Source organism: Erinaceus europaeus, chromosome 5 (assembly GCF_950295315.1).
Source record: "Erinaceus europaeus chromosome 5, mEriEur2.1, whole genome shotgun sequence".
NCBI lineage: Eukaryota > Metazoa > Chordata > Mammalia > Eulipotyphla > Erinaceidae > Erinaceus > Erinaceus europaeus.
The window spans coordinates 111,985,136-112,007,247 of record NC_080166.1 but is presented as its reverse complement, the minus strand read 5'-3'; the positions used below and the strand labels follow the sequence as shown (position 1 = coordinate 112,007,247).

Genomic DNA, 22,112 nt, shown 5'->3' with positions numbered 1-22,112 from the left:
TAGACATTAGACCAGAAATCATAAAAATACATAGAAGAAAATATTGGCAGAGTGCTACATGACATCTGCTTCAAAAATATCTGCAGTCTTGACCCCAACAATGAGGAAAACAAAAGATAAGCTGTTGATATACCAGTATCACTTCTGCATAAAAAAAGCACAATTTCTTCATTAAAGAAATTATGACCAAAATAGATAGACACCCTACAATATGAGAAAAGATATTTACATGTCTCATGTCGGGTAATGAACTAACAACCAAGACATATAAAGAATTAAAAACCCCTCCTACCCTATGGTTTTGTTAATTAATCCTTTCTTAAAGAAAAAAGAAAAAAAATTCAAAAAAAAGAATTAAAAAAAAAAGCAGTACTATCAACCCCATTAGAAATAGGAAAAATTACTGAACATACAATTCTCCACAGAAGATATCCAGAATATAAAAGATATGTGTATGTCCATACAACAACACAAAAAGCAGCTCGTACAGCATAACTATATTTGTCATAGAAATCAGGTGTCCTTTTCTGGTGCCTCTGCCTTGTCATTGTTTGCTGGGTGGTTTGAACTCAAAGATTACTTGTTTTTAGTCAAGGGGAACATCTTAAAGGTGAAGACTGAACCCTTGCAGCTGCAAAGGCAGGCTTGGCACAAATTTGTGTCCAATATCCTTGTAAAGAACACTAAAAGTCACAATCAGTTTATCCAAACATTTTCTGGTGTTAAAACTCAAAAGTTCCAGGCCTAGGAAGGTAGCATAAGTGTTATGCAAAAAAAGTAAATAGACTCTCAAGCCTGAGGCTCTGAGATCCCGACTTCAATCCTCTGTACCACCCTAAACCAAAGTTGAGCAGTGCTCTGGTAAAATAAAAAGAACAGAACATAAATAAGAAGAAAAATACTTAAAGTTCCACATTCAGGGAAACTTAAGTTTGATTTATCATTTAAAATAAAAACAATGAGGGGGGTAGAAAGCATAATGGTTATGCAAAGAGACTCTCATGCCTGAGGCTCCGAAGTCCCAGGTTCAATCCCCTCCCCCTTACCACCCCCCACCACCAAAAGCCAGAGCTGAGTAGTGCTCTAGTTAAAAAAAAAAAGAAAAGAAAAAATGAAAAAGAAAACTGAGTATATAGGGTCCAGTAGACAAGTGTTATAATTTAAAATTTTTAATACAAAAGGAAAAATGACTGTCATAATAATAAATATATAATAATACAGACACTGAACTATATTTATATTTATATAAACATATTGACAGGATATAGTTTTAGAAAATATTTTATTTAAAAAAATATTTTTATTTATTATTGAATAAAAACAGAGAGAAATTGAGGGGGGAGGGGAAGATAAATAGACACCTGTAGTCCTGCTTTACCACTCATAAAGCTTTCCCCCTGCAGGTGGGGACCAAGGGCTTGAATACACTGTAATATGTTCATTTAACCTGGTACGGTATGCCACAACCTGGTCCCCAAATACAAATTTTTAAAGATTTAATGAATTTATTTATTTCATATGGCATATAAAAAGAGGAGAGAGAAAGAAACCAGAGCACCACTCCATAATACATATGGTGCAGGAGATAGATTTGGAACATGAGGCATTCAAGTCCTGCATTCCTCCACCAGTTAGACTATTTCCCAGACACAGAAAATGCAATTTTCAAGTGTGTGTATTTGTGTGTGTGAAGGGACAGGTTCTTTAAAAACAAAGAGATTTTAGGACTAACAATGTCACAAAGTATTCCTAGAAACCTCAGGTAGGATGGAACTTAATGGGTTATTTTAACCTCTTACCAGCTTAATCACTATGGTTGGCTATATAGTTATGGCTAAGACTGCAGCCATGCAGTACTTCCTTTAAAATCCCCAGTGTTCCCCAAGATCTATCATTTCCATTTCTCTGAGTGTCTGTTTTTGGTTGCCTGGATTCACTATACTTTCCTAATAAAGAAACTGGTAAATCTTACTTAGTACAGGTTCTTACTCTTTACAGGTTCATGTCTGTCTGCTCAATGACCCAGCCAGATACTTGTCTTTCTCAACTTTGTAGTCCCCAGTGCTGGATACATATAGACATTCAATGAGTTATTATTGATTCAATAAATCAGTGAACTGATGGCCCAGTTTTGATAATTGCTTATCATAAAACATTAGGGGCATCAAACATACTGAGCATTTTTTCATGTGTAAAATGAATGCATTAGAATAACAAATGCTCATCCTCTTAGGAGGTTACTTTATGCAATGTATTCAGACCAGATTAAACTGTTCATTCAGTTCATTGACTTTTTCAGTGAGTTTAAAAAATATGTACTATTAACGCTCAACTTACTTGTAGAATAGTCAAATCACTATGTTTTTACTATCTTTTTTCTTTTAGCTCCTTGGTGGGAGACAGCATGTCCAATTTTGCCTTGAAAAAACCACCTCCCACAGGACATGGTAATGTAATAATGTTTCCGGTACTCAGAAAACTTAAAACCCTGGAAAAAAGTAACTCACAGATCTGTCTTTTTTTTTTAATTAAAAAAAATTTTATATTTATTTATATTTATTTTTCCCTTTTTGTTGCTCTTGTTTTTTATTGTTGTTGTAGTTATTATTGATGTCATTGTTTTTGGATAGGACAGAGAGAAATGGAGAGAGGAAGGGAAGACAGAGAGGGGGAGAGAAAGAGAGACATCTGCAGACCTGCTTCACCACCTGTGATGCGACTCCCCTGCAGGTGGGGAGCCAGGACTCAAACCGGGATCCTTAATGCCAGTCCTTGAGCTTTGTGCTACGTGCGCTTAACCTGCTGCGCTACCACCCGACTCCCCAGATCTAAGTCTTATATAGATATTGAATGCTTAGGAGCAATACTCTAATTTAATCAGTGTTAAAATTAAACTTAAGAAAATAAACAAAAATACTGTGGCGTTTACTCATGTGGTTGCAACTCAAGTTTCTTAATCAGTAAAGATACCACCTTTTTCAATTGTGAATGTCTATGTTTCTGGCTGCCATGAAATCATCTATATAAATGATTTATACTCAAAAGTACCAGGACTTACTAATCACTACCTCCCGGGTACTTTTAAAACAGCCCTGTGTACACTTCCTAGGCATAAGTTTTTGTTTTTTACTTAGTAAAATGGCCATCCCAATAAACCTTGTCTTGGTATATCACAGGGCTGGTAGGGCCAGATAGGGTATCATGAGCAGTTTCACTTGGCACCTGAGCTATTTTATGTTATCTTTAATGATGAGGTGTAGGATTTGTTCTTTCTTGCCAGCACATCTTACATTGAAACAGTACAAACTTGCCAGGTTAGAAGACTGATGCTGGCCAATCAAGTGCACCTCTCAGGATTTCCAGGTTAACAAACCCACACTTACCTTGACACAATTTTTCATTTGTCCTGTTGATAGATATGAAGAACACCACTCAGGGGACCACACTGAAGCTACAGGGTTTTCATGAATTGAATAAAAGAAGAGCTTTCTTACAGGACAACAGCTGGATAAAGAAGCGTCCTGAACAGGAAAGGTATGAGGGTGTGGGAAGTGGGAAGCCTGAGTGGTAGATAAGAGAGTCACCCTATTTGGGAAGGTAATGGTCATCGGAAAAATAGACACTTTCCCTTTAAAATGTTGTCAATTGGTCTAATTTTCTTTGGTTACATCAGATTTTCAAGAATAGCTCTACTATTTTTAATATCTAGGAGAATATGAGTCATTAGTGGGAGAAAACAAAGTTTTATTGCTATAGTAAACTAGAATAGAGGCTTATGCTTACTTGATTAACTGAGAACAAAGCATGAAACAAAAAATTCCTGATGCATGTTGACTGTGTCATTTAAAGCTAAAACATGCAAGTATGGTTACACATTGACAGTTAATAATAATTCATCTAAACTTTCTATATGTAATAGAAAAAGTAATAAATACTGAATTCACTTTTTCGTCCAAGTGATCGTATACCTTGTGGTGGTAAATGTATTATTTTGCACAAGAAAACACTATCAAGAAAGTTTTACCAACCTGCTTTGGACATTGCTTCTACTATCTATGTATTTAAAGATCAGAAAACTATGAGCATAAATATATAACCTCACTGCTATTGTCAGACATTTGTTTGCTTCTTATATATGTGTGTGTATATCTACACATACGGCATAAATATATCAGACACTATATATGTACCTTTTTAAATTTTTCTATCTTTGTACCAGGGTTATCACTGGAGTTTGGTTGCCTATACAACTCCACTATTCCAGGAAATCACTTTTTTTAATAGAGGGTGACAGACAGAGAGAGTTAGAGATTGGAGAGAAGAAACATCTGTAACACTGACTGCTCCATCACTCCCTCCACCACTCCTTTAGCTTCCTCTCAACCAGTGAGGATGAAGCACTTGAATCTGGGTTCTTGTACACTGTAACATGTATGCCCTATCATATGCTCTACATGTTGAACACCCTTTCATTTCCTCTATATGTCAGACTGGATATTAGTTACGTGTAAATGTCACTAAACTTTATAACTCTCATATAAAGTAGATATCACAGTTTCATTTCACAAAAGAGAGACCTGGGGATTGGATTACTTAACTTGTCCAATGGCACACAGCTATTTAGTGGTGGGGTGGAGGTTTAATATGATCCATTGTCTTTTCATTACACCAGTGATTCTCCACTGGGGTAATTTTGCCCTCAAGTGGCTAAGGGATATATTTAGTTGTCAGAATTGGAGGAAACTCCTGGTATTTAATGGGGAGAGGACAGAGATGTTGTGAAATATCTAATATTGAACAGAACATCCCCACAGCCACAAAAAAAAAAAAAAAGTCAAATCCACAGTGTCAATAGAGCTCAAGTTGAGAAATCTTGCATTACAGTGGTCTGGGAAGTGGTGCAGTGGATAAAAAGTGTTGGATTCTCAAGTATAGGGTCCTGAGTTTGATTCCCGGCAGCATATATACCAGAGTGTTATCTGGTTATTTCTCCTTGTATCCTTCTAACTAATAAATAAGCAAAATATTTAAAAAAAGAAAGAAAAGAAAAAGGAAAAGAAATATTTGCAGAACATTTACTCTAAACTTTGATTCCTGGTTATTCGACAAGCATCCTTTTTAACTGTTAGATAAAGTAAATATCAGTTTTGGAATTATACTTCATTCTTGTAAGAGTTAGTAAGGGATATTTGGAGACTAATGCTATCTTCTGAAATTCAGTAATTTTTTTTCTCCCATAAGGCAACATTTACTATTTCTGTTAGAGACTAATGTAGCATTTATGCTTTTCATACAGGTAGAGAGATGTCAAATGTAATCATAAGTTTTGATAGCAAATATTTGCACAGATTAATGGAGATAGAGACATTAAGACAAATTAAAGTTGATCGAAAGGATAGTTTGGTGCCAGGTGTGCCTCCTTAAAAAGATCCGGGGAAGTCAGCTTGGATGGCATGGGAGGTGCTGTTTAAAGGGGATATTGGCTCTATCCCATTGGCCCAATTTGTGATTATTTGTCATGACTCTTCTTTTAAGAATGTTCTGGTGCAGGCAGGGGGTATGGATTGACCTGTTAACAACCAAGTCCAGCAGAGAAGCAACTACAGAAGCCAGCACTCCTACCTTCTGCACCTCCAAAACAACTCTGATCCATACTCTCAGTGGGGGAGAAGTGATGGGAGAAAGAGGATAAGAGGGCTCTGAATTCAAGCTTCATTGGGTCCCAGAGAGAGATGACGCAAAAGGGAGAGATATTTGCATATAGCAATAGGGTTATATGTTTCTTGGAGGGGAATAGAGCACTGGAAAGGAAGAAAATGGGGCCAGTTATGTGCAAATGTAGACAGATAGTTGTAGAGATGACAGTTAACCCCATGTCTGCAACCTTGGAAGAACTGCAGGACTGCAATGGAGGGATCAGGGATTCAGAACTCTGGTGATAGGAACAGTGTAGACTTGTACCCCTGTTGACATGTAATTTGATAAAAAAATAATTAATAAATACATAAATAAATAAATAAATAAATAAAGTGTCTGGTGTCAAGTTTAAGGAAGTGGTACCAAAAATAGGTGGGAATTTCTCTTGGGATCTGGGAGTTGTATAATGGCTGAAATTGTTTCGGTTTTATTATTCACCTTTCTTTCAGCTGCTCAGTATAGTTCTCTTGTAGCTTTATTACAAATGGTTCCAGGGTGGTAAGTACTGTTAGTGCAGCAGGACCAGGAGAAATGTAGTATTTCAGGTTTGGTTAGATTAACATGAAAAAGATTCAGGTACTTACTTACTGCCTTGGGTTAAGGCCAAGGGCTCTACTACATGTTTTGACACTGCTTAAAATGACCTATACGTTTTATGTTTTGGTACAAAATAATACAGAAATATCTTTGTAATTTTATGTGTGAAGATCAGTTGCAGAGTTGATCAGTAGGAAAAACAAAGATTTGGAATAAAAAAAATCTAGGTTCTGTACCTACCTCTGCCACTTGCTAACCTTTTAATGTTTGGAAAGGTACAACATTCTTCTCAATTTCCTCATCTATGAGGTAGATATCTGTAAAGTTCTTTCCTATCTAATTCATAACATTATTTTAAGGACCAAAGAAAATCGTTATGTTTTATTGTGATAAAAAAAGAAGCAAATTTAAATCCCCTATAAGTTAATGATCAAATCCTTAAGCATATATATTAGTACTGGTTTTGCTACTTTTTTGTTAAGGAAAACCATCAAGTTCATGAAATGAAAATATCCCCAATATAATGAGCTTAATTAAATTTAAAACATTTTTGTAGGAAACTTTTGCCTTCTGAAGAAAGGACTCTCAATATATGCAAAGTAGTTGGCTGATGATTCCCATGTTCTGATTTAAAAAATCAAATAAACAGAAAGACAAACACTGATTCCATTGTTGAATTTCATATAGATTTTATGGAACAAATCAGGGTAATTAGTGTTTAAGCTAACACATTTATTTTTCACCATGATCTTTCAAGTGGTTAGTTAGCAGAGTAAAACAAAGACATTGTTGAGGTTTTATGCTTGGAGCAAAATGAATTAGCCATGCTAAAAATTGTTAACTTTTTCTTCTGTGTCCCGTATTTGGTGCTTACCCACATGATAACTTTTCCCATGACTTAATTTTGTTCTTTCTTTACAGAGATGAAAATTATGGAAGGGTGGTTCTCAACCGACATAACTCCCATGATGCCTTGGACAGGTGGGTGTTTCAAACTAGTTACATCACTAGCAGAAATACAAAGACAATAGTTTTGAGAGAAGGAGTGTACAAGACAGGCTGAATATTGTGGCTAGCCTCAGGCTTTTCCTTCACATTCTGGGCACATGAGGGAGTATTTGTGATAACATCAAGGTTTCCACAAGGTACACTTTGTGCTTCTCCAGCTTGCGTGCTTCCAGAGCTAAATTTGGAGGTGTAGAATAACCACTTTTCTGCCCATCTCACTGAAGAGGTTCTCCTAAGGGGAAAGAAAAGATAGCCCATAGAGATGTGGCAAGATAAAACTAATTCTGATCTTTAGGAAAAGGAATCTTAAAATATAAAAATAACAGTTCAGAGTGTGCTTGCTTTGTGGGACATTACACTTCTTTCTAGAACCTTCTATACTTGTGAAAACCCTTTATAAATATTCAGTGGCTGACAGACTGAAAGCTAAAGTATCCAATTAGCAGGAAAATTCAGACAGTATTAGTAATCATAATGACATAAATAAGCTGTGTGATCAAATAAATAGATAATATTCTTATTGGAATGCCTTTATTCTCACACACATACAAGCAACCACACCCATCAGAAGAACCTACTTGTGTATCAGATACAAGTTGTATCTGGTCCAGTAGCCTGTGTCTGCCACCAAGAAGTATTTAGTACAGAAATGTGATTATTTTTCATGTTGTATATTTGTGAGGCACCAAGACCTTGAATGTTTGAGTTATACCTCTCTTGGGAAGACATTTCCATTTTTTTACAGCTTGATTACATATACAGTATGACACAAAGTGAGGGAGAAACTCATGGCACCAGAATTCCTCTTGATTCTATAGTGCTCCCATGTGGTACCTGGGCTCAAACCTGGGATCTACCTGCCCATGGCAAGGTGCATGCCTGGTGGGATGAATTATCATCTGGTCCCATGGCATGATATTTACTTATTTAGTTAGTTTTTTTATTTAAAAATATTTATTTACTTATTTTTAATTTTTCTTTTACAAAATTATATGTCAACAAGGGATTAAATCCACACCATTCCCACCACCAGACTTCTGAATCTTCAGTGTTCCCACTGCAAGCCACCAGTTTTCCAAGGTTGTAGACATGGGCCAGCCATCATCTCCAACTATCTGTCTACATTTATACATAATTGCCCCCCTTTCTCCTGATCCAATCCTCTCTTACCCTCCAAGTCACTCATGATAACATTACTACCTCCATATGTCCCTCTTCTTTTCCCTCTCTCTCTGGATACTGATTGAGCTGGAGTTCAGAGTCCTCTTCATCCTCCTATCACTTCTCCCCTGCTGAGAGTATGGATCAAAGTTGGTTTGGGGTACAGAAGGTAGGAGTTTCAGCTTCTATACTTGCTTCTCTGTTGGACATGGGGTTTGGCAGGTTGATCCATACCCCCAGCCTGTTTCTATCTTTCCCTAATGGGCCAGAGCTCTGGAGATGTGAGGTTCCAAGACACAGTGGTGAGGTCGGGCAGGACAAAAGTTGAGACAAAATGGTTAATGAACAGGAACTAAAAAGTAGGAATAGAGCAGATGAGATTAGGGGTCTTTGGGTAGAAAGCTAGGAAGCCCATTCTAGGCATGTTCCTGGGGCCACACAACTATGGTAGTTTTACTTGAGTTTGATAGCTAGCCATGGCATGGTATATAAGAAGTGTTTATTTTAGAGCTCTCTGTACTTTTAGAGGTAGGAGAGGGAGATACCAGTGTACTTCTCCAGCACTCATGGACCTCTCCTTGGTGCTAGTCATAGTGTTCCCATGTGGTTGTAGGGATGGAGCTCAATGCTCCACGCATGAGTTTTACTTGCTAGGCTGTCCCTTAGTCTTGTCCTTTCCTTGTTTTTCAATTTGAAGATTTGAGTCTTACTGTTAGTTTACCCTCATCTGTCTAATCAAATGAATCATTTGAGTCCAGCCACCATTTGATTTGTCTTTTTCTGGAACTATTAAAGAGCAAACATATATGTTTTAAAGTGTGACAGGAAAATCAGCTTCATAATCTGATTATTGTTGAAGATAATAGGAGAACCTTCTGTGCTTATTTTATATTTGTAAATTATGTTGTTTTCCTGAACCCTTCGCATTCAACAGCATTTTGGTTAAAGTAACAATTTTTTTGGAGGGGGAAGGGATTGATGGTTTACAGTAAATATAGTTGTTGATACATATAAAATTTCTCAATTTTCTGCAAAACACTCTCATGCCCATCTACCACCATCATGCATCAGGACCTGAAAACCCTCCCTCCCCAGAGTCTTTTGCTTTGGTGCAATACACCAAACTTAGTTCAAGTACTACTTTGAAGATACTTTAATCTTCATTAACACAGATCTGTAAGTTGAAGACATTTTTACTTTGACCTATAGCTAGTATCTCAAAATACACACTTCTATCAGGGTAGGCTATATTATTGTCCTTTGGGCACTTCTCTGCCTTTTCACAGAGTCTGAATCCCCTTTGATGATCACTGGCTGCCACTATGGAACACCTATTGTATGCTAATACTGAGCCCAGTTCTGAGAATACAAAATGCATGACACTACCCTTGACCTTACAGAGCTCGTATTCATGGAAAATGGCAAATTCATAACAAACTTACTAGCATTTGCTATGGAAAGTGCTATTCCTAAAGTGTGTGATAGTGCTATGAGAGTAGAAAGAAGAGATGACTACCTGACAAAATCAGAGACTGCACCAAGGAAGTGATTTTTGCTGTTGGCATTACTACTTGAAGGATGAGCAAAGGTTTCCAAATAGGGAAGGATAGCATATCATCATGAGTGCAAGGAAATAAGTGCTACCAGCAGAGTCCATAAGGTCTACAACGATTTTTTTTTTAAACGGTATTGTGTTCTTGGGGACAAAATGGATGGAACAAGAGGTGACTATGCTAGTGAAGTTGTAAGGAAGTGAGAGGCAACTACAGGGTGGTTTCATTCAGATGTAGACTATAGGGAATTGAAGCACATGAACTTGCAGTAGCAACAAAAAAAAAGTGACCAAGCTGTCTCTTAAAATACTTGTGAGAACTTTAGTTGTTATGGGGGGGAAAGGACTACTGGGGTAGGTTGGGGTTGGGCACAGAACTTTGGTGGTGGTATGGAACTATAATCCAATAATCATATAACCCATTATTAAATTACTAATAACAATGTTTAAAACAATGTATGCAAAGAGACCCATGTGAGAAGAGATTGAAAATAAAGAAAAAATAAAAACAGGTCTATTCCTATTCGTAGAAAGTAGCTCCATATTATGCACAAGGACATGTACTTGGTACTTCCTCTGTCAGATAATTTTAACATGTCACATATGACTGATGCCTGCAGAGGTGCCTATTACATGTCTGACACAGACCTAAGGACTGAAAAACAAAGCAAAGTCCTTGCCCTCATAGGACTTTCATCTTAGTTCAAGGTGGAAGAGGAAGAGACTGAAAGAAACAAAAGATGATATTTCCTGTTGTGACCAGTGCCAGGAAGAATAAAACCAGCTAATGAAGGAAAGTCATAAAGTGATGTTATCTTTGAAGGCACTATTTTATAATAGGGGCTCTGTTGCTCCTGTGGCACCTGTTTGTACCCACACATTATACACTCTATGGAGTCATACCATTTCACTGTCCCCTTAAAGGCTTGTGGAATGCATTAGGTATTTTTCTTTACTTTTTTTTTCACCCTTAAGTGGCACCATTCCCTTTACTTTTGTTTGAAAATGTCCACCTCTATTTATTCTCTAGTTTGAACTACACTTCATCTAGAAATCCTTTTCTGATTCTGAACCTGGAAATAAGCTTTCTCAACTTTGGATGCTTCTGTTATTCTACCTGACCTTTTAGCAGTGACCACTTTTCATCTTTGGGTGTATATGTCATATTTGTCCTGTAGCTACATGTGAGTCATGTTTATCATTACTATATTCTTTATTTCTTAAGTGATCATCACAGCACTTTGCATATTATTTGCCTTCAAATATTAGTAAAAATATACTGCATCAAGTTAGAAAATGCATAGTCCATATGCTGGGCTAGTATTTTTTCTGAATCAATATTTTGATCAGCTGCAAAATGCTATTGTGAAATTCAAACACTAAAGAATGACATAATTCCCCAAATATTTCCCCTGTATCACAGTTTTATACAAATTAATAAATACTTTCAAAATTGATCCATCTTATCAGAATATTCTCACATGATTGCTAGAACTGACTCCCCCCCCCCACGTCTCTTCCATTTCTTGTCTTCCCTCTCCCACTTTTCCCCATTTATCTGTGGTCCTTGTTTTCCCTGCCTCTGCTCTCCCTACTTCTTCTTCTCTCTTGTTTATTCTCCTATATAACATTTCTCTTTTCCTTCACTTTTCACTTCTTTCTAGTTTTCCTGTTGCTCTTTCCCATTTTTTCCCTTGCCTTTTGTAAGTTATCTTCTTTCAACCCTGTATACAGTACTGAACTTTAAGTGTGTCAACTTGTATTTACCGCCTTGTGTTGGATTATGACACTAAGACTCAGCAAACATAGCTTATTATGAGGAATTGTGTTTCAGTTATGTAAAAATGAACAATACCGATAAACCGTTAGTTATTAGCCACTTTGCATGCTGTGTTGTTTGCTTTACATATTACTATCCCCAGTTTCAATATATTATATCATTGTTAGATATAACTGACGACAAAAATCCTAATTTTAACATGGAAAATTATAGTTTCCATAATTTATTCCATCCAAATAAAAGTCTTAACAGATTTGGAGACTTCAAATCTACCTTTTCTTTGTGACATGTGTGTCTTCTATGTAATCCAATATTTAGCTAAATGCATGAGAGGTTTTACAAACCATTGTTTTGGTAATTTATGCTATACTATAGTTGGTTTTTTTGTTTGTTTGTTATAGGAAAGTAAATGAGAGTGATGAACCAAAAGCCAGAATAAGTCGACATAGGTCCGATGACACTTTGGACAGGTAAAATGCTATTGAACTTTGTAAGCAAAATATGTGGCATATTTTAAATTTCCTGTCTTTTAAAATGAGATATTTGTATGTTTACAATAGTATTTGAATCATTACTTTGATCCCAAGCCTATAAGAATTGAAAAATATCCTTCAAGACTCACAAAAACTTGAATTGACACACTATTTTCCTAAAATTCTGCTATTAGAAAATTGATAGGAATAAAAGCTTAAGAATATGTTTTGAATACAGGTATTATGGACACTGTGTGAAATCTGTACAGTTTATAATTTAAAGTATAGTTGTTTTGTTAATATGAATAGTCAGTCCTTTTTACAGCATTTGGTTTTTCTTTAGTGGTGATGAAAAAAAACAATAGTTTCTTTACAAGTAACTAGTAGAAAGACTATAAATTTTAATAAAACAATAACTTTGATCCACTCTGGAACAAAGATATCAGCTCTTTACTTTAGAAAGAAAATTACTTTTTCGGCCCTGCTGTTACCATATAGTTTAGAGAATGAGTTCATTATGCTATATCTTTTACTAGTTTCCTCTTTCGTAAAGTTAAGGGCTCAGTTTTAGAGAAAATTGAAAAGTATCTAATCAGCTGAATCTAGTAGGTGATGCAGTGGATAAGGTATTGAACTCTCAAGCATGAAGGCTCAAGTTTGACCCCTAACATTCATGTGCTAGAGTGATACTCTAGTTCTCTCTTCTGTATTAGTAAATTAATAATTTTGGGGGGAGAAGATCTATTCTGATTACAGTGTAAATACTACAAATAATACTTTTTTATTATTTGTGAGATGGGTAGATAAACTTAGTAAGAATAAAGAACAAGTCTAAACATAGTGGGCACCTGAAGCTTTTAATAGTTGAGATCACTCCTTATTGTGTAATAATGTATGCAGGGACGCCACCTGCTGTATTTTAACTACAAATATGTTGGAACATATAGCTAGTAGATTTGATATTGAGATTATGCCAATGTTGATGAGCATAGCAAATATATGTCTTTCTGCACTACTCACAGGTTTTCAAGTCAGTTTCCCTAGTAGAGAATGACTGACACGGTATGCCTTAGTAGTTGGGCTCGCTCCTGTAATTAAATTGGCTTGGCAAACATGTGAGTTTACCTACAGAATCTTGTCTACATGCCAAAGTATGGAGAGAGGAATCTAAATTCTTCTGTTCATTTCTCTGACCTTAACTGTCCTACTGTACCATGAAAGGAGAAAATTTGACTTCTAGGAATGATTTAGAAGTGAGATAATTGAACCTTAAAAAAAGGTAAATATGTGGAAGACCTAAATTTTTAAAAACATTTTATCTGAAAGTTTATACCAGGTCAGTCAAGATAAAGCCCTGGAATCTTAGTAGTAAATCAGACGAAACCTCACAGGCAGGCAAGTCGAGTCATTCACAGCTGTTACTGCAAATTAGAATCACTGAGAAAACCTTGAAACTTTACTGATGGATGCCTTTGCTTCACTATTTTAACTTAATTTGATTAAATTGGTACTTAATTGATCAAGTTGGTACTTAAACATTTTTAGAGCTTAAGAAGTGATTCTAGGGCTGGGAAGACAGCATAATGGTTATGCAAAAGCCTTTTTTTAAACATTTATTTATTTATTCCCTTTTGTTGCCCTTGTTGTTTTATTGTTGTAGTTATTATTGATCTTGTCATTGTTGGATAGAGCAGAGAGAAATAGAGAGAGGAAGGGAAGACAGAGATGGGGAGAGAAAGATAGACACCTGTAGACCTGCTTCACCGCTTGTGAAGTGACTCTCCTGCAGGTGGGGAGCCGGGGCTCAAACCTGGAACCTCACTCTGGTTCTTGCACTTGGCGCCACGTGCGCTTAACCTGCTGTACTATCGCCTGGCTCCTGCAAAAGCCTTCCAAGCCTGAGGCTCTGAGGTCCCAGTTTTAATACCCAGCACCATCATAAACCAGAACTGAGCAGTGTTCTGGTCTTTTTCTCTTGGTATCTTTCCCTCTGTATCTACTCTTTCTCATTAAAATAAAAGAAATAAAAAATATTTTTAAAAGAAATGATTCTAACATTCAGTCAAAAGAATTTTTTTTTAAAGACTATCTAGCCCAAGCCCTTTATTTTATGCATTAGAAAACTGGAGATCCATGGCTTGCCAACACCTATGTTCAGCGGAGAAGCAATTACAGAAGCTAGACCTTCCACCTTCTGCACCCCATAATGATTCTGGGTTCATATTACAAGAGAGATAAAGAATAGGAAAACTTCCAGTGGGTGGGGATGGGATATGGAACCCTGGTGGTGGGAAATGTGTGGAATTTTACCCTTCTTATCCTATGGTTTTGTCAATATCTTTTATGTTATAACTATATTTTTTAAAAATGCAAAAAAGAAGAAGGAGAAAAAAGAAAAGAAAATTAGAGATCCAGTGGCCTATGGTAGAGAAAAAAAATGACAGTAAAGGGTGAGGTATACTGAAATTCATCTTGGAGGGATGTAGAACTGTGCCTCTGATAACAGCCATGTAAATTAATATTTTCTCAGTAAGGCAATTAAATTAAGCCCAAGATTATATTCCTTACTTGTATAAAGGTTTAGAAGCCTGTTTGGAGGAAGTATCCAGGCTAGCTTATTCCCCAGGCAGTCCTGCCTCCCAACATTTCTCTAAGTATGGAAATAGATGGGAGGAAGAGAAGCAGGAATCAGCAAAGAAAGACAAGTTCTCTTTACAGTAAGAGTCAGAGCTCTATAATCTAGGCTACGCCAAATTCAACTATATTCTGGCATGTGTGTGATTTAAATAATAGTTTATTCAAAAGGAGTAAGAGAAAAGTATTGAGTTTACATTTGCAGAGGAATTTTAAATATATATATATATATACATGCATATAATATATATTAGTTTATGTAAATATTATATGATCTATATATGTAAAAATATGAAGTTATCTAAAAAAAATAATAAGAAGAAAATAGTGTATCAAGCAATTTACAACCAAAATCCGGAAGGAGAGTTCATGACTTATTTGGGACACCTAGGTTAGGGAGACCTCTAGTGTTCAGTTGTGAAAGACAGACTGTATCTTTTCCTTTTGTTCTTGCAAATTGTAATGTTTGTGTAATTCCTGTCTCAAAGACATAGTCCTATTAAAATAACCTATTTCATATCACATGTTGGCATCACCTCTCTAGGGAATGAGAAATTGACCTATATGTTAGAGTGGTGCCTTGTAGTTCTGTCCATTCATGTGCTGATCACTCTGGTAACCTAGGGGAGATAGTGAAGGTGAAGAATAAAGGGAACAATTTTATTTGAAGAATATATAGAATAGAATTAGATTTCATTTTTTCTTTTTTTTTCTGCTACTGTCTATGGCCAGTCCATCACGAACACTTCTGACCTCAGAACTGGACTTTTGATGGTGAATCTAATGTAAACTGTCCTAATATAAGCTTGGGCACAATCATACTACAGACCCATGTGTCTGAGGCTGGACCCTACTGGAAAGACTTGAAATAAACCACACCCTAGTTTTATGATCAAGAGTAAGTCTTGTACTTTCTCTGAAACCCCATTTCTTCCTCTTTAAAATTTGTGCCCAGAAGAACAGAAGAACATATGGAAAATGAGACACCAAGAGTAGTTGTTCTTTTTATTGATGCAATTTTTTAAAAAAAATTTTATATTTATTTTATTTGTTTATTCCCTTTTGTTGCCCTTGTTGTTTTATTGTTGTAGTTATTATTGTTGTTGTTGTTGGATAGGACAGAGAGAAATGGAGAGAGGGAGGGGAAGACAGAGAGGAGGAGAGAAAGATAGACACCTGCAGACCTGCTTCACTGCCTGTGAAGCGACTCCCCTGCAGGTGGGGAGCCAGGGTTCAAACCGGGATCCTTATGCCGGTCTTTGTGCTTTGCACCACCTGCGCTTAGCCCGCTGCACTACAGCCCGACTCCCTGATGCAATTTTTATCCATATAGATTTACTCTGTAAAATTTTGATGAACTTCATTTGATTTTAGTGTCAGAATTACTCTTTATTTAAAACTTAATAATTTTTATATTAAGGTTTTGTTTACTTTAGAAATATTTTTGTTTTCAGTATACCAGAATAACAATTTCCTAAAATCACAAGTAGTTCTTCTAACATTTTCTGAAATGTAACACAGTTCTCTTTATTGGGGAATGTTTATGTTGTAAAATTATTATGACATGAAAGAAGTCCAAAGTGAGTTTAATGATCTAAATGTTCATCCATACTTTTGTCTTGTCTCTCCATAAAGGATCTCAGACAAAAACGATGCTGTCAAAACATTTAAGGCCAATACCTTGGATAACCAACTAACTAATAGGTACCAGTATCTACTAACTTTGGGAAAGACTCAAGTATAATATTTTTTCTAGTCATTACTTATTTACTTACAATTCTTCACTCCTACTTAATATCTTTCTGTAAATTTGATCTTCTGTTTTCTTAACTTCAAAACTCTAGGGCAGAGGCCAGGAAGTGGTGTACCCTGTTAAGTGCTCACATTACAGTGCACAAGGACCTGGGTTCAAGCCCCTGATCCCCACTTGCAGGGGGAGAGCTTCACAAGTGGTGAAGCAGGGCTGCATATCTCTCTGTCTCTATCCTTCTCTATCTCTCCCCCTTCCCATGTTAGTTTTTCTGTCTCTATCTAATAGATAAATAAATATTAAGAAGTAAAAAAAATATAAAAAGATGAAATGCCTTTAAAAAAGTTAAAAAAAAAAACTCTGGGAAAAAGCCTTTATTCCTTTATTGTTAAAGAAAAAATAATAAAATGTTGTTGCCTAGCTTGAAAATCAAGAGATCTCATTGTTCTAGACCATCATCTTTACCACATTTATTCCTATGTAAGTTTTCATGGTGCTAAGTGAAATACATGTAAATGCCAGTTTCACTCTCTGGTTGCTAAAATGATAGCAACAAACAAAACATTGAACTTAAAAATTACAAAAATTTTCAAGTGTAAAATTTTTCTCTTAGATTCTAGTATCAGAGATAAAAATATAATAAAATAGTCTTATCAGTTTATTCAAATATTGATGCTTTCTTTTTCTTGACCTCAAATAGTGTCTAACATCTACTAATAATAACAACTCTAAATTCTTGAACAATTGCAAGAAGGAAATATTAATTTTTAGTTTCTTAAATGTTTGCTTTTTTTTTCCTTACTAGAAGCTTGTCCACGTTTAGACCATCAGAAGCAACAAAGATGTATGTACTTTTCTAACTGTAGTAACATTTCAATAATGCATTTCTTTGTATTTATGTTTAAGAAAGAAAAAAAAAATGACAACAGTGCCCTCAGAGAAAAGTTGAATCGTATTAATACTAATGACTATCACTTGGATTTAGGTAGTAATAACACCAAAGCAGTCTGCAAAATTTCAAATATCCTTTTATTTAGACTTCAAAATAAAACAAAATTTCCCAATGTGTGCTCTAACCAAACACTAAAGTTTGGCATTCTTTTTGCCCCCAAAATATATATCCCTGAATTTTTCCTCATAGCACTTTAAAATCCTCCCGCTCCCCCGTAGTAACTAAATCTTTCCTACATTTCACTTCCCAAAAACATTCACAACATCTACGACTTAACTGAATTGTGAAATCATGGAGTAGCAAACAATTTACTAAAGTGACATATGTTTCTTTTAAAAAGTAAATTGATGTAATATTGATTTACGATAAGATTTTTTAATATTATAAGATTTTAAAAGTATTGTTTCACACGTGTGTGTCTGTGTGTGTGTGTACCTGTAAAACTCACTGTACCTCCTGTGCCAAGATGAAATATGTTTTCCCTGAAATGTACTATTGGTAATATAGTCAAAACTAGATAGCTTTATTTATTCATTTATTTTTGCCTCCAGGGTTATTGCTGAGGCTCGGGGCCTGCACCACAAATCCACTGCTCCTAGAGGCCACGTCTTTCCTTTTCTTGTTGCCCTTGTTTTTTTTTTAACCATTGTTGTGGTTATTATTAATGTTGTCATTAATATCATTGTTGTTGGATGGGACAGAGAGAATTTGAGAGAGGACAGGAAGACGGGGGGGGGGGGAGAAAGATAGACACCTGCAGACCTGCTTCACTGCTTGTGAAGTGACCCCCACCACCCGCAGGTGGGGAACCAGGGGCTCGAATCGGGATCTTTCAGTCATTTCTGCACTTCATGACATGTGCGCTTAACTCAATGTGACCCCCAAAACTAGATAGCTTAAAAAATTTAGTTATTAATTTGTGTTTATAAATATTTTCCATACTGGACTGTACTTCTTCATACTTGAAACAGACCAGGGTCACTTCTATTATCTCCAGGGTCTGTTTATATAAATAGATGCTAAATAAGGCCAGGGAGCTTTCTCAGTAGTACAGCACAGACCTCACATGTGTAAGACACTGGGCTCAATCCCCAGTACCTGGTAACAATAAAAAAATAAATAAATAAATAAAAAACCAATAGAACATGATAGGTTTTGGAGATATGCTTTGGCTTTCTCATATTGAATAAATAAATTTAAAATGGAAATTAAAACTTGTATGTTAATGTTTCCTTAAGATAATACTTTTAATGCAACAAAATCATAATTTTGTCAGTCATGATAGACACACACATACACACATCCGTAGTACGTTGAAACTGATTATTGATTGAGCTTGTTTCCAAATACATTTCTTCATTCATTTCCTTCACTTTTGGTTACTTAGATGAAAGTTTGTGAATGTATAGAGTAAGGAAAGAAAGATTTTCTACCTTCTTTTAAATGAAATTTTAATTTGAATAGAATGCAGGGGTGAAAATGAGGAAATTCTGCTTCAAAGGTAGGGTAGAATGAAAAGTTTCAGCAATGTAATGATTTTCTGTTGTGATTAAACAGGAAACCTGGAAGTTTGTTCAGTTCAAACACCACCAACACACCAACTTCTACCTCTGCTACAACTCCTGTAAAGAAAAAGAGGTATGATATGCTAAGAGGATTATTTTTTGTTTATATTATTTTTTAAATTTATTTATTTATTCCCTTTTGTTGCCCTTCTTATTTTATTGTTGTAGTTAGTATTGTTGTTGGATAGAACAGAAAGAAATGGAGAGACGAGGGGAAGACAGAGCGGGGGAGAGAAAGACAGACACCTGCAGATCTGCTTTACTGCTTGGGAAGCAACTCCCCTGCAGGTGGGGAGCCAGAGGCTCCTACTGGGATCTTTAAGCCCTGGTCCTTGCGCTTTGTGCCACATGCGCTTGACCCGCTGTGCTACTGCCCGACTCCCTCTCGTTTATATTCTATAGGGAACTGTTCTAATCTCTGAGCCAAAACATCTACCAAGAACCCTGGGCAGTGTTCATAGATTTCTCTCTTTCTTCGTGGTTCTCTGTCCTCATTCTTAGGGACCCAGTACCAACTGAAGTCTATTATTCTCAAACTTCAGTCTTATTTTTCTCACTAGTCTCCTTTTCAAAGATGCGATTTTTCTTTCCCCTGTGTTGTCTTAGGATCTTCACTATATTGGTAATGTTATTGATGGTAGAGATCCAATACTAAAGGGTAGTCTACTTCCAGTAGTACCTTTTGAGAAATACCACAGGGAAGCCATAAATTGAAATAATTACTGACTGAAGTGTGGCCCTATGTTTTCCTGCTTATGGCTACTGCCTCTATAGGATGAACTCATGTAAAGTCATATACCTATTATGAAGCATCCACCTGTGTTTGTAGAATTGTTGCCCACTCCTGTGCTTTTCTGTAAGTGGTCTTCCACATTCTGTCAGTGGTAACTAGACCTGTGGTTACAGAATATGCTTTGTAAAACAGAATGTGATCGTGGAAGTGATCTTTGCATGGTAAAGAGAAAACAGTGAATCATTTGCAATTGGAAGAAATTATGTGTTAGTCTTCCTCTCTGTGTATGTGTTTTTAATTTCTTTTGTCAGTATCTAGGATGACTGTCCAGCATAAGGCTCAATGTTCATTGTTACATCAGTTGACTTTATTGTCTGTTTTCACTGTAGTTGAAATACTGGTAAGAACTATAGAATTTTAGAAAATGTGATCATCTTTCTCTAGTACCAACAACATTCTTTTTCCCTATTTCTTAAAAGCAGATTCCTAGATAGGGAAGGAAATTTTAAGTTCAGTTAGTTCAGTCTCCAGTTGTGTAAGACCCTTTCCTCAACAGGTTAAGTATAAGTTAGAACCATTTAAACCATCAATAAGACTCTTATATTTGTGGTACATTTTTGACTGCTTAAATAGTAGTATCTACCACTTACATTAAGATGAAACCCATTTTAATTTACTCCTATATCCTTACGCTGGTCCTTGCGCTTCATGCCGCGTGCGCTTAACCCACTGCGCTACCGCCCGACTTTACTTCTATTCATTTTAGTCCTTTGGTTCCTCAACAAAGAAATCTCCTTAAATTTTTAAAAAAGATTTTCTTTATTTATTAATGAGATAAAATAGGAGAAAGAGAAAGAATCAGATACCACTCTGGCACATGTGCTGCCAGGGATTGAACTTGGGACCTCATGCTTGAGATTCCAATGCTTTATCCACTGTGCCTCCTCCTAGACCACTCTGCTTAAATTTTTTTATGTCATCCCTTTGTCTTCCATATCCAAGTCTTTTCTAGGTGTATTAAGCTTCTCTGAACATGCTTATATTTAGTCCATATGTTAGTCTTTTGGAAAGAGTCAGTTATCTTTACTGGGTAAAATTATGCTCTAGTAAAGTCAAGATATAATTATATATATATATATATATATATATATATATATATATACATATGTGTGTGTAAATATATATATCACCAACTAGAACTATATCTTTAATCATATATACATATATTTTATGATTGACATTTGCATTGGTATTGTCCTTATTTATTTACTTATTATTTACAGTATTATTTATTTACTTATTTTGCCTCCATGGTTATTACTGAGGCTTGGTGCCTACACCATGAATCCACTGCTCCTGGAGGCCATTGCCCCCCATTTTTGTTGCCTTTGTTGTTATTATTGTTATTGTTGCTATTGCTGTTGTTGGATAGGACAGAAGGAAATGGAGAGAGGAGGGGAAGATAAAGGAGGGGAGAGAAAGATAGGCACCTGCAGACCTGCTTCACTGCCTGTGAACCGACCCCCCCCCCCATAAGTGGAGAGCCAAGGGCTTGAACCAGGATCCTTGAGCCAGTCCTTGTGCTTTGTGCCAGGTGTGCTTCACCCTCTGTGCCACCACTCGGCCCCCTTATTTTAGTATTATTACCTGTCAGTTTTATTTTATTTTATTATTTTTTAATTTCTTTATTGGGAATTAATGTTTTACATTCAGCAGTAAATACAATAGTTTGTACATGCATAACATTTCCCAGTTTTCCATACCTGTCAGTTTTAAATCATATATTTTAACCATATTTTGAGTAGACAATAAGAATTTTTATTAAGAAATATTTCAGAGATGCAGAAAAAAAAACAGAGAGAAGACAGATACACTGATGATAATCACCCATGAATCTACAATCTAGATTTAACAAATGTTTTTGCTTTCCAGATTCCTTCAGATTGCTTTTTCAGATATAGACACAAAGAGACAAAGAAAGAGAGAAAGAAATCATAGCATCAAAGGGGCCAGGCTTAAACCTGGGTTATGTATATGGCAGTCTTTCTTCCTTTCTTTCTTTCTTCCTTTCTTTCTTTCTTTCTTTCTTCCTTTCTTCCTATGCCCACATTATGTAGGAAATGTTAAGGGAAATGAGGGAAAGAGTTTGCTTGGGGGATTAGATAGCCTGAAATATAATATGGTTGCTTACTATTACACTTGTACAATAGTTTTTATTTTATTCCCAGTGCATTATAGGAAAGTAATATATTGTCTTTTTAACTGTCAAA

The 22,112-nt window shown here is 35.9% G+C and overlaps 1 protein-coding gene across 7 annotated transcripts in view; it reads left to right on the top strand.

Moving 5' to 3' along the window:
* Positions 1 to 22,112, top strand: part of SCEL (sciellin) — a 120,611-nt gene that overhangs the window by 25,031 nt on the left and 73,468 nt on the right. For 6 of the 7 annotated variants that reach the window (XM_060191608.1, XM_060191601.1, XM_060191603.1 and 3 more), the window contains 7 exons: positions 2,386 to 2,447; positions 3,417 to 3,534; positions 7,156 to 7,215; positions 12,137 to 12,205; positions 16,478 to 16,546; positions 17,398 to 17,436; positions 19,102 to 19,182. In XM_060191608.1, coding sequence (XP_060047591.1) covers positions 2,386 to 2,447; positions 3,417 to 3,534; positions 7,156 to 7,215; positions 12,137 to 12,205; positions 16,478 to 16,546; positions 17,398 to 17,436; positions 19,102 to 19,182 — 498 coding nt within the window. The remainder of the gene's footprint in view (positions 1 to 2,385; positions 2,448 to 3,416; positions 3,535 to 7,155; positions 7,216 to 12,136; positions 12,206 to 16,477; positions 16,547 to 17,397; positions 17,437 to 19,101; positions 19,183 to 22,112) is intronic. The other variant, XM_060191605.1, reaches the window with a different exon arrangement.